Source organism: Nothobranchius furzeri, chromosome 5, assembly GCF_043380555.1.
Source record: "Nothobranchius furzeri strain GRZ-AD chromosome 5, NfurGRZ-RIMD1, whole genome shotgun sequence".
NCBI classification, from domain to species: domain Eukaryota; kingdom Metazoa; phylum Chordata; class Actinopteri; order Cyprinodontiformes; family Nothobranchiidae; genus Nothobranchius; species Nothobranchius furzeri.
This window is the reverse complement of record NC_091745.1, coordinates 26109563-26126042: the sequence shown is the minus strand read 5'-3', so window position 1 is coordinate 26126042 and position 16480 is coordinate 26109563. Positions and strand designations below refer to the sequence as shown.

General features: G+C 42.8%; 1 protein-coding gene across 2 annotated transcripts in view; it reads left to right on the top strand.

The window, feature by feature from the left end:
- Positions 1–16480, top strand: part of rbfox3a (RNA binding fox-1 homolog 3a) — a 400829-nt gene that overhangs the window by 130278 nt on the left and 254071 nt on the right. For both annotated transcript variants that reach the window (XM_054741306.2, XM_054741305.2), the window contains exon 2: positions 11124–11217. In XM_054741306.2, the coding sequence (XP_054597281.1) occupies positions 11196–11217 (22 nt within the window). In that variant the 5' untranslated portion in view covers positions 11124–11195. The remainder of the gene's footprint in view (positions 1–11123; positions 11218–16480) is intronic.

Sequence of the window (16480 nt, the reverse complement as noted above, 5' to 3'; positions counted from 1 at the left end):
GGGGGCAGCATCCCAACTAGTGAGCTCCAACCCTCACCGGGAACAGGTCCGACTTACTACCGGCTATGCGGACCAAACTCACGCTCCTCTGGTGAAGGGACTGAATGGCCCTTAGCAGAAAGCCACCCACCCCATACTCCTGGAGCGTCCCCCACAGGGTGCCCCTGGGGACACGGCCATAAGCCTTCTCCAAATCCACAAAACACATGTGGATTGGTTGGGCAAACTCCCACGCCCCCTCCATCACCCTTGCAAGGGTATAGAGCTGGTCCACAGTTCCACGGCCAGGACGAAAACCAATAATGTAATGTAATATTCCAGATCTAATCTAACTACACTATACAAATGACTGCAACCAAAATGCTGTTGGTTTTTATTTCCCCACTGTTTCTGTAGTTTTTGCTTTTGTCTCTCACAGGCTTCCACAGATGCACTAAACAACGCTACAAAAACACACCAAAAGTTCACACGAATACAAAAACTAATTCTCAAACACAACACTCGATCACTAAATTTTGCATTTAATAACTCAGAGTTTGCACAATAAGCCGTTGATACCACTGCATATTTTCTGCTGAATCTCATATTTGTTCCTAATTGTAATATTTTAGGCACGACTTCAGCTAACGTTGCATTTTCACTGAGTTGCATGCATTGTGTTTGTGCTCAACCCCTAAACAAAAGACCTATCCTGTACAATACAAAGTTGAGACATCACATTATGAGATAATAAACCTAAGTGATGTTAAAAAAGCTAAAGTGAGGGTTTGATATCAGTTACGAGTGCTTGTGCTTGAATGGCACTCTGAAATGATAGGTGTTTGTTTTGCCATGACACCATCATGTCATGAATGGAGCTGATCCCTTCCATTAGCTGAATAGCTAACAGTACTCAAGTATTCAGGTGGACCATTGTGTATGATAATGTAATATTCAGAGTTGGATTTCTGGGTAATTGAGAAATGCCAGCGTGTTTCAAACACACGGTCCCGCCACGGTTGTTTGCTTGTCTCCCAAAGCAAACACAGCAATTACAGGCGCTGTCAGTCACTGTCAGATGTAGCACAGTGATCAGTCCAGCTCATTGGGCTCAGGACATTAGACATGAACATATATGAAGGGAGTTAAACCCTCCCCCAGCTCCACCGCCTGCTGTTCATTCAGCCTCTTTCACTGAGCCTGAAGGAGGATGTGAGCTCCAGGCTGCTGAAACTCCTGCTTCTCTAGTGACATCTCTACACTTGAAGTGTGACGTTTTCTTCTTATGCATCAAGAAGTCTACATTATTTTTCTGATATTTTAACATATTTTTTATGGCAGTCTTTATTATTGAGAATGTTAATGCATAAATATTATTACACAGCAGCCAGTTCAGCTCTCTTTCACTATTTTTGCTTATTTTTACAACGTAAAACACGTTAAACATGACATCCAGTCAGGGGTTTTGTGCCCTGGATTTTGGTACAAGCGCTTTAATCAATGTAAAGAAAATCAGAAACAATTCACGAGAAATTACGCTAAAGACAACAATGTCATTTTACCAAAGCAGTTGAGAAAGCCCCGCCCATTTTGGAGCTCTGTAGCTCAGGTAGGAACATCATTCAGAGTTTAAATGGGTCACAGAAAGTTGGACTTTACATGACTGAACTTTGTTTAAACTAAAAACCATAAAAACACATCAACCCCTTCTTATTTTAGACTTTTTAGATGTATACAATTTTTACACTTTTTGCAAACACCCTTCTTTACGTTGAGGACTTTTTTCATCCATGGACAAACTGTAGATGAAAATGTGTTTTTGTCTTTGTTTATCCACTGCTTCACACTGCTAAACAGCAAACCCCTCCAGAGTGCAAACCAGTTCTGCCAGAGAGTTGAATAATAACTGATGTGACTCTTTGAGTATCAGACTCTTTAAAAGCAAAATGAAGCATTTTATAACTTGCATGTTTAAAAAAAAGCACTGTGGATACATGGAGATGGAAATGTTCTAGTGCCAGAGCCCTCTAACACTCAGGATTTAATTTCATACAGTCTAAAATGTTAGCCAGAGTCTTGTTCAGCGGTGAAAAATCAGCCATTCTGATTCTAATTTAGCTCCTGGGGGGTCTGTGACCTCTCCGCTGCTAACAGTACCAGATCTTCTGTGTGGATGCTTTCTATGTGCAGATTTATAATTTTCTAGGTAATTTAAAAAATCTACTCTGTTATTAAAGCAGTTTGAGATGAATCAGCTTTAATCTGCAGGTCGGAGATGATTCAGATATCTGTACAAACAGGCGGTGTTTGAAAATATGAACTTCTAATCAAAATCTGAACCCTGTTGTTACAACACACTTATTACATGTCGTACCGTACTGTTTGTTGAAAGTAAAACTAAACTTTTTAGTCAATTAACAGCCTATAAGGTAGTCAGGATAAGTTGTGGTGGAATATCAGTGAATAACCACGTGAAGCATCATCTTTACATTCAGGATGAGCCCGACTGACATCCCAGACAACAGTAAATCCCCCATCTGTAGATGAGCTCTGTGCTGCTTCTGCAAATAACTGATTATCAATTATGAATATGGAACCTCATTTCACGCTATGGCTTAACTAACATCAGCCAGAGAAAAGGGACAAAGCCGCCACCGAGGCTTAATGCAGTAATATCAGGCAGTATAAATCACATGACCAGCCACTTTCATGGAATTAACAGCAGAATAAACAGCTATTTGCACCCATAAAGTGAGACAACACTGAACTGAAGCTTGCCCTGCAATAGCCTTGTTTTAATGACTCCATTTTGTCACCAACATAGAAGGTAAATCTGCAATAAATGAATAAATAAAACAAAAGTTGCCTTTACCGTTTGAACGTTTTAAGCCTTCTAGCCTTTTCGTCTCTAACCTCCGTGTCCTCTAAGATCAGTTTCTCTGCATCCCAAAGAAACACAACCTGCCAATCTTGGAAAAGATTAAGTGGTATTAAACTCTTAGGTCTTAGATCTAATCAAATTAGCAATAATCTAATCAGCTTCAAGTCTCTTTAAAGCAGTAATAAACTCTGAAGTAAAGAAAAAAAGAGTTGGCTGTGGAAAAGATGGAAGTAAGGAGAATTGTCTGCACCACGCTGGAGGGAAAACAAACTTTTACTTTCATGTGTTCTTCTTTTCAAACATGGACGGCCATTTACAGCTAAACTTTGGACATAAATCACGCTAACCCTAGCAAAATCATCGAGTTTAATTTAGCTGCTGATGCCTCAGTAGGCATCTTTTAAAAATTCCTTTTTTGGGGTAAACATTTCCCTCGCTGCACCGTGGAGCTGTCACTCCCAATGAAGTTAAACTTTTCCAACAAGAATATTCTTTATGTTTATTTCATGCTGAAAATAATATGTTGCTATTCAAATAGGTATACGAAAGTCCTTGAGTGCAGCGGCTTTTCTCTTTCAAAAGCTATGAAAGATGCAATTAAAGTGTTAGCCAAGGATAATACTTAAAGTAGAATTGATTTAGTTTAAGTCTAATAGCAGCTTAAAATGATGCTTAAGGCTATGTTGCTGCAGTAGAGGGCCCCGTTAACGGGACCTCGACCCTGCAGGGCAACATCTTATTAGTGTCCTGTGTAGATTTGTCAGGAAGACGAAGTGTTGTGTATGTTCCGCCTGTGATGTTGGGATCAGTAGAAATCCAATAATTGAAATATCAGTGCTGGAGAGGAGTGCAACTGGAGGCTCCTCAGAAACGGCTGCAGCAGCACAGCGAGCGCCACAGATGGATGGACATGAGAGGATGTGAGAGCAGAGTTTTTCCTGTAAGTGCACAGTTATCACAGTCTCAAACCACAAAGGAAAACAGGCATAATAGCTCCTTTCTTTATTTTATCGCAGCCTCTGTGCATGTACATTATTCTCTTCTGCCCCTGTCGCCTTCGCACACAACAACAGATAGAGATCTATAACTGCGATTGCCAGTCTGGAGGGAACCGGGGGAGAAGGGCTTTGCTAGGCTAGCGGTCCCTGGCCGTGCTGCTGCGCTCCAGCATGGGTAAAGAAACAGCTTTACACGCTGACCTCAGAGCTGTTGTTTAATCACCAGGGCATTTTAATGGCTTGTCAGAGTAATGAAATATGGTTGGAGGCTACCTGGTGCAAACATTACGATAAATCCCTCTCACACAAGCCTACACAGGGCTTAATGGTTATAAATCATCACTTTGGGGAGAGAAAAATGACAGCTATTAAAATAATGAATGGGATGATTAATTTTTCACATTAAAGATTAAAAGCTATGAGAGGTATCATCAGATATTTGAGCTGCCGTAAACGTTTGAAAGTGAGAGCTTATTTTCCGCACTTTATGACGCCTTCCGCTTCTTCACTGTCACCCAAGTTTCTGCCCCCTTTTTAAAAATCTTTTTTATTCATTATCTTCTTTTCTTTGTGCGGCTGCGGGGTGCGCTGCCAACGCAGATGTTCCTTATACCTAGTTTGTCCTCTTGTGAAAGTGCTGTGAGGAAAAGCCTTGAAGAACACTCGCTGCTCGAGGCGGTACAGGACCCTCTCAGCCTCTCTGCAGGAGCTCCTCAAGGCTCGCATTGACATTATCTCACACTTGTGAAGTTATCGCACCTATAGCCTCTCCCAAGAAGAGCCGACCGTGGCTAAATGCCTTTTTATTTAGATTTTTGGGACATTTTGGAGGTTTCTCCCCTCAGTTCCAGAAACGGCATCTCTTTTGCTGCCGGTAAAAAGCTGTAAGATGCGTGTCGAGCAGAGACGGTAGATAATCGCACACGCTCACTGAGCTGGCATAAATCCCCTTGTATAGACAAACGGTGACAAGCTTTCCCTCTCCATCAGATGGCTCCCAGGAGAAGGTGTGCTATTGCATTCATTTCCAGGGGGACTCGCCGTGTTGTTCAAACATACATCACCCAAATAGCAAGGCGAAAGATTGGAGGGGAAAATCATAATTAGAACATTAATAACCATACACGTTAGAGAGCATAAGTGAGTTTTTTCATGATGAATGGGAATGTAAACAAAAGGCAGGAGAATAAGAGGTTCAATTAGATATTGGGAACCGTGTCAGCGTGCAGGCTTCTTCCACTGTTGCCCAATTATTTCTGTATTCCCTGGCACTGATAGTACAGCCTGTCCATCTGCAGCCTTTAAAGGGATATCCATAACACCTCATCGAAGCAGCGATTGAAATTGTCGAGAAAGCACAGGATCTTTTTTTTTCACCCACTCACAGGATAGCCAGGGATCTGTTCCATGTAGACGGAAATTTAAACAATTCCTCTGGCATTTTCTTGTGAATCCTTGGTGTGTGTGTGTGTGTGTGTGTGTGTGTGTGTGTGTGTGTTGTCACAAGAGACACACGGGACAGCCGCCCATACCTCCTTCATGTTCCTCCAGTTCTCTTTTTGCTGTCTGCTAATGATCCGGGGATGCCAAATCAGGGGCCACTGAAACAAAGTGGCCAACTCGGTTGCCCACTTTTATCTCAACCCTCCCCTCTTGAATCAATTCTGACATTTCATTCTGCCCTCGCAGAAGGTAATGGTGCATTCGGAGGTTGTTACCGATAATGTTGAGATGGTATAGCTTGGTTTCATTGGATAGACGTGGATGCCGTAACCTCCGCTGTAGGATGGCTTCCCTCGCTCACTCCTCCGTACCTTCTTTCTTGTTCTCCTCTCAGACTCACATGTTGGTATTTACCGGCTCAAATAACCTGGCGCAAGAGAGGGAGCTGCATGTTTTTGTGTTATCATTAATACTTTCTACTAACACGTAACCAAGCGGTGTTTGTACTTTCCTCCCACCCTTGTGTTCACACAACATGAAGTGAAAATACCCTTTTAAGCCAGCTAGTCAATATGCTGTTTCTAATACATTATTTACTGCCTATGGGCGGTAGATCAGAATGCACTCAACAACTGTTTCATCTTTGCAGTCATAATCATGTAGAGGAAAATCACAGAGCCAGATGTCTGGCCCTGGTTTTACAGCATTTGTGTTTTCCTCCGAGTATACGTAAAATTCATCCTTCTCCGTTTTATTTATTCCCTCGTTTTCACCGACTCAACAATTAGTCAATTCCCAATCAACAAGAGAAAAGAAATTGCTTTTAATTACTTTTGATAAATGACAAGTTGTGTTGGCATGGCTCCCCGCGAATGCTTAATCAGGTGCTGGGCAGGGTGGGGAGGCGGGAACCGGGAAAAGGGATTTCTGCTGGGATGAAATCAATGCGTTCTCTCTGTGGTTCACCGGCTGGGCTGCTGGGCAACAGCCAACCTGAGGCCTGCGAAGATACAGCAGTCAGCAGAAAAGCTCTGGCTTTATGGGAACAGTCACACACTGAGGCAAAAACATGCTCCAACACTCTGATATATGCGCTTTCTATAAGAGCTGTGGAGCTGGCATTCACGTCTGCGCCCAAGATAAAATACAAACACTGCTGATCCAGCACCGATACCAAGTTATTGTCGTTACAAATGTTGTAAGCTAAAGGTCTGCACTGGAGACGAAATGATAGTTTTTGATAACTGTGAAATCAGAAATAGAAAAACAGCTGCTCCACCGTGAACGGCAGCATTGATAAGCAGTGCGGTATAAAATTAGTGGTCTGGTGTTGTTTTCTGTGGGAGATAGATCTTCCCTTTAGACAACGTCCTGAAAAACCCCACTGAGTCTTTTCACCAGCTGGATTTGTGCCTCAAAATGAAAAGCTGAAAAGTTGTTTATAGACTCCATAAATCCTGGGCTTCACTCTCAATCCACCCTGGTGTCTTCTTTATTTTTCTATGCCATCATTAATAATGAAAAAAAAAGCTTTAGTCATTGTCTGTGGGTCTTCAGACCCATCAAAGTTCAAATCTGTCAGTGTGCATGTCCTTGTGGTTGCATTCATCTCATTTACTCTAATTTCCACCTTGTGAAGATGAGCAGTATCACACAGATTCATGGGTGCGTACATGCATGGTGCAACTGAATCAATACTGCATCGTTGTAGAGCAGTTTGACGTTAAATCTGTGGTCCGTCGTACCCGTAAATGAAAAGTCTGTTAGCGAGTTGTTTCCTCAGGAGTCCTTTTACAAAATATATAAAATAGTTTAAAAGGTATTGCTATGTTTGTGTCTCCTTTAAATGTTTAACCGTTTATGCATAAATCATTTGGGGCCCATTCATATGCAATGTAGATTATTTCAATTACTTCAATAAATGCATAAAACACATCAGCCCTTTAAAAACAACTATTGTGGATTTCATCTGGGATTTCAGGTTCCCTAGTGATTTTTTGCTTCTAAGAGTGATCGTGTTTCATGCTAGTCATGTTTAAAACAACAATTCTAACTGAACTTCTAATTGTTAAAGCAGTTATTAGTGATTAAGCTAATAGTGAGTGGTTAGCTAATGACAGAAGAGTTTAAGGCTAGGGTCAGTAGTGCGAGGTCGCCCCAGATCCTTCGCCCTTCAGGGAAGGTGCTGAAAGCCACGCCTCAAACCGCACATACGCTAACGAGGGCCACTGAGGCAGCATGTTTTTATCATGTTCCTGCTCAGAAACATCTGATTCTAACCCATGGTAACGCTAAAACAGGCTCAAAAAATGGGTCGATGTAGCATAAGGTGGAACGTTACACTAATAGCTTAGCTGCAGTACACATGATGTACTAAAGACAAATCCCTTTTTGCTCTTTCCCTCCCAGCTTGGAGTTTATCGTGAACTGGGTTGCATTCTCGTTTACTGGCAGCTTCAAATTATGTTGATTAACTCTCTAGGCTGGCATAAATGATCAGTTCTGCTGCTGAGGCTGGGGAGGGATCTAACGGAAATGTAAAGTATGAGAGATTATGTACTTTATGTAGTCAGATGTAAGTATTTCTGATGTTTTTAAATCCAAACTTTGCAACTTTTTCATATTTTTAAATCATGAGCCAGTAAGTGTTAAAACGACCCTTTACAAGGTTAATGGGCTGTCACTTAGATGCCTACTGCCCTCTGTGGCCAGAATGCCGCATTTGCAACTTCAGACTGGCGGGCCACCACCTGTTGGACTTAAAAAATGAGCTGACATACGTGGCACTGCACTGTTTTAGATCATAAACACAGCTGATATGCTTGATTTAGTGATGAATTACTCCTGTAGACACTAATGAAGGCTGGGGAAATGTTTGGATAGAAGTGTTTAAAAGACAGACGCACAGCGAGGAGATACATTTCATAATCAGTTTGCCCACAGAGAAATAATAACAGACACTAGGGAGTGCTAAAAGCAAGGAAAACTGCCTTTAAACCTGTTAAAACTGTGCACTCTGTTGGGTAATTTAGCTATTGATTTAATCTGGGACATGGCTTGGATCATGCCTTTCTTATTTAAATGAACCCAAAGTATGCAGGGGTGTTCATTCTTTCTCAATATAATATTTTTCAATATAAACCAATTAAAACTGACCGACTGAATAAAGGTCATTTGTGGAAGTGTGTCAGGTCGAGCAGGCTGCTTCATGCGCGTTCACGCTCAGGCATAGCCCTCCGAATTGTTCTTTGAACGTTGTTTCAGATGTCATCAAGAATATAAATGTTACAGATACAAAAGACGTCACTGGTGCTTTAGCTCGTCTAGTAAGACGTTGGGCTTTCGAGCAGACGACCTGGGTGCGATTCTGGGTGTGAACATAGTTTATTTAGTTTCTTTTTTACATTAATGGTATATTTTTTTTACAGTAAGATGCCCCAATTTTTATTTGAGACTCTCCGAACGGCATTGAATTCACAGATAAAAAAGATGTGGGTTCAACTTTCATTTTGGAACAATTTTTCAAGCAAGGGAAGGGAATGATCTGAGCATGCAGGAGGACTGACCCATCATAAACCTTTGTCGGCTGTGCTGAAGAGAAAGGTACAGAACCAAATTATTTAATTAATTAGCTGCATGTTCTCCTGTCCTCTGTCCTCCGGGCCACACACACACACACACACACACACACGCACGCACGCACGCACGCACGCACACACACACACACAAGGGACTGTCTCAGCTGTTATTTTCGTTAAGGAGTGTGCACGTACAGCATGCACGCCTCGTGCACGAGCCTCCTATTGAAGCTGCCTTTTGGCCTGAGGGGGCAATCACGAGCATAAAAATTCAAAACTCCGTAAAGTCCTTTAAATAATCTTGTTTTGGGGCGAATCATTTGTCTTAGTCGTTGTTCTAGAACAATTCCTCTGGCTCTCATCCTGTTTGTGACCTTTTAACCCTTAACCCCAAACAGTGTGTGACGAGTCTCGGGGTCAAGCTGGATGCTGGACTCACAATGGCCCCACATATAAACTCTGTAGTGAGGTCTTGTTTTTATCAGCTTCGCCGCCTTACTCACCTCAGACGAATCCTGAAACGGAGGCATTTGGAGTCAGTCATTCATGCATTCATTACCTCTCGCCTGGACTATGCAAACGCCCTCCTCATTGGTGTTCCGGACTCTGCCCTGAATCGGCTGCAGGTTGTTCAGAACGCTGCTGCCAGGTTCTTGACGGGTACACACCGACGTAGCCACATTACCCCTGTCCTGGAAGATCTTCACTGGCTCCCTGTCATTTTCAGAGTGCAGTTTAAGTTACTGACTTTTGTTTTTAAAGCACTCAATGACCTGGCACCTTCCTACCTCTCTGCCCTTCTCACTCCATATGTGCCCACCCGCTCGTTGAGGTCAGCTGACCTTTTGCTGCTGCACACGCCGCGGATGAGACTCAAATTGCGGGGGATCAAGCATTTGTCCTTGCTGCCCCAAAGCTAAGGAACTCATTGCCCATTGGAGTTCGGCAGGCTCCATCTCTGGCGGTTTTTAAATCTCGTTTGAAGATCCACTTTTACACTTTGGCTTTTAGACAGTGACTCGTTTTAGTGTTTTATTGTGTTCTTAGTATTCATTATGTTTTACCTGCTTTGAATTGAGATTTTTATCCTTTGTTTTAGCTCCTTGTAATGGGTGTGTTTTGTTTTAGCCTGTGCAGCACTTTGGGCAGCTCCCATGCTGCATTTTAAATGTGCTATATAAATAAACTATGCTATGCTATGCTTTGGGTTTTTTTTTGCATTGAATTTCGTTGTGTTCATTCAAAATCTTACTGAATTATACTGTATGATGACAGAAGGCTGAACCTTGTCTAATTATTATCAAAAAATCACATTACTGTCCGCGTGTTGCCATGCGTACGGGATTAGCTGAACAACATTTGGTCCTGGGCTGTGGTCTTTGGGTCATCCGTCTGACATCAACAACTTACTATAAAGCAATTAATGCATTTATTTCCTCTTTAATATTTTATTCTCATGTTTTCCATTCAGTGGCAAGATAGACTGAATAAAAATATTTCCAGCAGTCTCATTCACCTGCAGTTATTTATTTTATTGTGTTCTGTTCTAAAGCAGAAAGGTGTTTTTATAGTGAATGAAAGAACTTTCTTTCTTACCTCAAGTGAAACAGTCTAACATCACAAGTTTTAATAAACGCTGAATTACTGAGAAGCAAAAGAGAAGAAGGGTCTAAAGAGCTGCATTTATAGTTTCTGCAGTGTTGGTTTCATCATTTTCCTGTTTTAAAACAGTTTATGGAAAATATGTCTGGTGGTTAGTTTGTGAGTTGGCTGGTTCATGCTTGTAACATTAAAACAGTCTAAGGAGCTCAAACAGTCCTAAAAGATGTTTTGTTTTTGTTTTTTATGAAGAAAGAGTTTCTTCTTCCATCGGTAGTTAGTACACAAAAACTTCTTTAGTCACAGAGCACAACTTCCTGCTCAAAATGTTTTCAAACGCACAAAAACAGATGTAAAAATTCAACAAAACAACGTGATTTAGAGTTCATCATATTCAGATTTGTGTTAACATAATCCAAGATAACCTTCCTGTTTCCTTTGAGGTTATGAAGGATCCAGCATGGTTTCCATTTGAGCACTCTCTCATAATGAAACTTGAATATTCCTTTTTAGTCCTGCAAATGAGCACATATTAGAAGTGCAAGAGAAGTGAAAAGTTTGCTTTATAAAAGAGTTTACCCACACTTGCTGTCTGTCTGCTGCAGGTATTTATTTTCTTTAACACAACCTTTTCTGTGTTTGCAGGGTTCGTCAGCACCTGCGGCAGCAGCAGCGAGTCGAGTGACCCAGCTCCAGGCCGACCGGCTTCACCCGTATATGGAGACCCCCAGCTGGGCAGGTCAGTGACCGCAGACACCCCAAGTCACTCATGTCTCTCCACCTGACACGTACAAGTCAGCTGAGCCTCATGTGTTTCTTTGAGTCTGAGCTGTAACACGAGTTTCACTTATGAGTTTTGGGTTTTCCATTCAGACATCAGGATGGCACTTGAGACCACTGACAGCTAATACAAGCGTGTGCATATATTTACTGTATCTACTGCATATGAGATCAGATACGATCAGCGACTGTGAAGCACACTGAAACAAAAAAGCAAATGAAAACTATAGTGGAAATGTCAGGAGAAAAGTTGACGTTTCAGGATAAAAATGAGACATTTGAGACAAAATCAAACTGGCATCATTATTGCACATGATGGGAGCACAGATGCCTTGTGTAAACCATTTGGTGAAATTGTACTTTTGGAATTGGTTTTAGCTACAAGGAAATAGTTTCTCTTTAAGCACAGACGATGAGCTTATAACTATTAGGACGAGATTGTACTTAAAATTGCATCTGTTCTTTAAGGGAAACCTTTTAGTCGAGAAATTGACTATTGTCTCAAACATTTCAGCAACGCTGCTTGATTCCCAAAAACAAACCAAAAAAGCTTTTTTTTCTTTTTTTCATATGACTTTGATGCTTTTCACAACATTTAGAGCTGTTAATGTGTGTGTAAGCATAAAAACGTCACTGATCTGACCCTGCCTCGCGATCACTGTGAGGAGGATGGGGACAATGTTGCTCTGATGATCAGCCACATCCTCTAAGTGTGGCTGAAGTCCTCCACACAAACACTCAGGGATCTGTTCCTTTACAGTTAGGGAACTCGTTCCTCAGGTTTTGTTGCTGAAATGATGTGAACGTGCACGGAAGAGGACCCTGCTCAAGCCATGCACGGCCACGAGGTGGAACCTCATAATGAAGTCGTGTATTATTCCGTCGGCCTTGCCAGCGCTGCAAAATTCCTGCAAAAGAACAAAAAGCTACGTCTGAGAAAGTGGCGTGAGATTCCAAAGGAACATGAATTTTTCATGACTCATATTGTCTCAGACTTCAGCTGCAGAGTAAACACAGGAAGTGCCTAAACTGTTGTGGTGTTCAGCTGCGTAGGCACCGGCGGTGCATCCTGCGTGTTCTTTACATTCGAGACAATCTGAGTTGAACGGGTTTTCCCTCACACAGGCGAAGAGGAGACATCACGGTAAACAAAACCAAAAATATTATAATTATTTTTTAAATTATTTACACTCACTGGTCACTTTTTTAGGTACAATGTGATGCTATGGAGTTTGAGCTCATTTTTCATTCAGAATTGATTTAATTCTTAATTTCATAGATTCAGTAAGATGCTGGAAATGTTTCTCAGAGGTTCTGGTCCATAATATTGTGACATTTTCACAACACTACATCTAAGATGTAAATATCTTGTTCACCACATCCCAAACACTGTTGGATATATGTTGTCATGGTCTAGAAACCGGTTAGGGATGATCTGAGCTCTGTGACATGGTGCATTACATTGCTGAAGGTAGCCATCAGAAGATGGGTCCACTGTGGTCATAAAGGGATCAGCAACAACACTCAGGTAGGCTGTGTTGTTTAAACCAGGCTGAGGTGGTACTAAGGGATCCAAAGAGGGGCAAGAACATCTCTCCCAGACCATTACACCACCACCACCAGCCTAAACCATTAAACCAAGGCAGGATGGGTCCATTCTTCCATGTTGGAGACACCAAGTTCTGAAATCAAAACTCATCCAACCAGGAACCATTTTCCAGTCTCAGTCATCTGGTGACCCTGTGTGAACTCTAGCTTCGGTTTCCTGTCCTTAGCTGACTGGAGTGACACCTGAGTGGTCTTCTGCTGCTGGAGTCCATTAGGAGCGAGTGTTGTCGTTCAGAGATCTTGGTGGGACCCAGTGGCTACTTACACAACTTGTGCTCCCTGCACATTTTCTCTTTTTGCTTATCGTCTGTAACACAGGAGGCAGCTGCGGGTTAAACTCCCAGTAGATCTTCTGTTTCAGAAATACTCGGACCCAGCTGGTACCGACCATCGCACCTCATTCAAAGTCCTTCATAAGTATCTTGACCACGTCTTGGTTCCTTTAATGCACTGACTGGATATTGTGTGATTGGAAGATTAGATATTTACACAATAAACATTAGAAAAGGTGAATCCAGTGAAGTGCTCAGTGAGACTCTGCTGAAACTTTAGATCTTCACTCTTGCCTTGTGAACAAGTCGTTGTGGTTTTAAAGACTCAGCCCTGTGATGCTTTTGACACCCGCCCGCTTTCAGCATTTGAGTCGTCCATTTTCTCACCTGGCCTCCTCCGTGAAGCCAAAGGCTCCAGACTCTGAGTTAACGGCTTCACGCCTTCTCAGACTCGAGGCACTCTTGCTGTGATAAAGTCTGCATGTATGCACGCCTTACTCTCCCCTATCCGGTCATATTGTGCTAATGTGTGCTGGTTAAGTAGCGCGAGACTGGAAAAAGACTCTTATCCATATGTCTGAGAGCCGGGGTGTCGGCGTGATCTCTCCCAAGATGAGGCCCTCTGCCACCCCGCCCATCCTCCGCGGAGCCATATAGCAGGTGGCGACGAGGATCAATGGGCCTCCGCCATTACCTCCTCTCCACTTTGCATCTCCAGCGTCGTCTCCGGGGGTGGGGCCCGCGGGGTATGTGGCGTGTCTCGCTGCAGCATACCAGAAGAAATAGGGATGATTTCCATTAGTCTAATTGCTCGGTTATAGTTCCATATTATTGCCGTGATCACCGCTGTGGCTTGATAACGACGGACCTCCCGTGACCCCCGTGTGTAGCTGGTGGGTGTTATGTCTCCCCCGCTACCGCCCATTGAGACTGCGGTGAGTGTAGGCAGAGGGATCAAACTTAAGGCTGCGTAGAAAACAAAAGGATGAACAACCAAAGGAAGGAAAAAGACAACGCTCCTCAGTGGTTTTGATGTAAGAGTTTAATCAAATTTCTTCGGCTGTTTACATTCTCAACAGGTGCAGCATTTGGCTGATTAATGGAATAAACACTAGAAGTGTAGAGCTTGTTCATTTGCCTCAGCTCAAAAACTGGCAATATGGGGCTGATTTGCAGTAATTTGCTGCTGCAGTGGCCACTGGTTAGGAATGTTTATATAATCACGATGTAATAAGAAAAATGGAAAGGAAGCGTTTCTAAGCCTTGTCAAACACAGCTCACGCACTCACTAAACGATAATTACTTTCCTCAAGCACAATATCACATTTTACCCTCTTCCATGGACTTTGTTCATGTGGGGGTGGGGGTGGGGGGGGTGGGGGGTTATTATTTGGCCCAGAGTTAGTCCTACATCTTAGCACCACGAGTACAGTAGAAGGCTTCCCCCATCAGCGATTACACGAGACATCTTCCATCAGCGAGCAGATGAGGTGAGGATCATAATGAATTCATTTACCCTCAACGACTCTTGCCTTGCCTTTTTTCCTGTTTATAATATCCTATTTGCATACGGATCGGAAAATCTGAGCAGCTCTGCGCAGGGCTAATCGGTGCTGAATATTTCACAGCAGACCTGTAGCCCTCCCTACAGGTCACTGCATAAAAGCTGCTTCCTGTTTTGGATTTCTTCTCTTACGCTACAACTCTTGCTGATTACCTCGCCTCTCATTCCACGGTAGGGGAAAATCCTTGGCCGTATTCCTTTTTCCCCTTCTTTTACAGGTGTGGGTATTGATCTTTTGCCGTTGCTGCAGGGGAGTGTGTTCACTTAAAAGGCCCACTGATGTAGCAGAGCTTATTAAACAAATAGGCCAGAGAACAAGGCCACAATCGCTTTGAATCATGAAGCAAGTTGCTCGTCTTAAAGCAAGAAGGATGTAAGTTGGGGGCTCTGGGGCTGTAGTAAAGGTCTGTATTTGTCTGCAAATTGCCGGGTTGCCTGAGGATATAACAGGGTCAAGTGTATTGAAGCATTTTGTGTTCACACACACTGCAGCCGATATAAATACAATAGAGAAGCGCACTCAGAGAGACTCGCTAACTCACTCAAATCAAGTGTTGCGCTGGAGTCACTTCATGCTGTCATTGTGATTCAGGTCATGATCCTTTCTATATTTATTTCTTTATGCTGGCTGGGTCAGAGGAGACTGTTCAACCCCCCTTTACCCACCTTGTGCTATCAATTGTTTTGGATACTGACATGAGAACCATGTATGATCCACGCTCGCACACACACACACACACACACACACACACACACACACACACACACACACGCGCGTGTACACACACACAGAAATGCACACACACACACACACACACACACACACACATGCCCACACACGTACACACACACACACACACACACACACACACACACGCACACACACACGTGCCCACACGCACACACACGTGCCCACATGCACACACACACACACACGCCCACACGCGTACACGCCCACACGCACGTGCGCACGCACACACACACACACACACACACACAGAAAAATCTAAAAAATTCAAACAGATTAAAAACAAGTGGGTGAATTATTTTACTCTTGTTTAGAAATTCTGTTCACGTGGCCTTCACTTACCCAGAAACACAAGTAGTTGAAAAAGAACTTTTCTCCTGACTGAACTCTGCTTGTTTGAGGCCACTACCCTGAAAGTTTTGGGTGTTTCTCTGCTTTAATACCACTGCTCCATTGGTTTACTAATCTCTTTAGCAGCAATTAAGCTTCTGCACATGCCTTTAGATCATCATCAGAGAGTTGGGGCAAGGTCACTTTAGAAACACGGAGTCACAACGTTGGGGTTGCAGCCCCACTGCTGGTCTTAAACATCAGGTGGTTTGGTGGGATAGAGATATTTACAGTAATTTTCAGATTGTGGCCCATGGCAGATTTTGCTCTAACACCTCTATAGACTCCTTGAATGTTATTGTTTAAATCTGTGTAATCGCGCACATCCACACAACGCTGGAGGGCAAAAACACCACCTCCAGCCATTATCCAGGGCTGTATTTATACAAGCTGCAAAAATCAAACCTAGGGGTGTGGCTGTTACTATTTTACATCACCTAACACATCTTGGTGCAGGTGTTACATCTCAAAGCTAGCGGTGTTTAGCATTAAGCTTCCAGATCCATTTGAAATAGGTAATGAGTTGTGCGGACAACAGTCATCAGAACTGGCAGCTAGTACAGGGATATCTACAATAATCTGATTAACATGCCTGGACTTTGCACGGCTGTAGCAATAAAATTGTAACCGGATCTCTTCA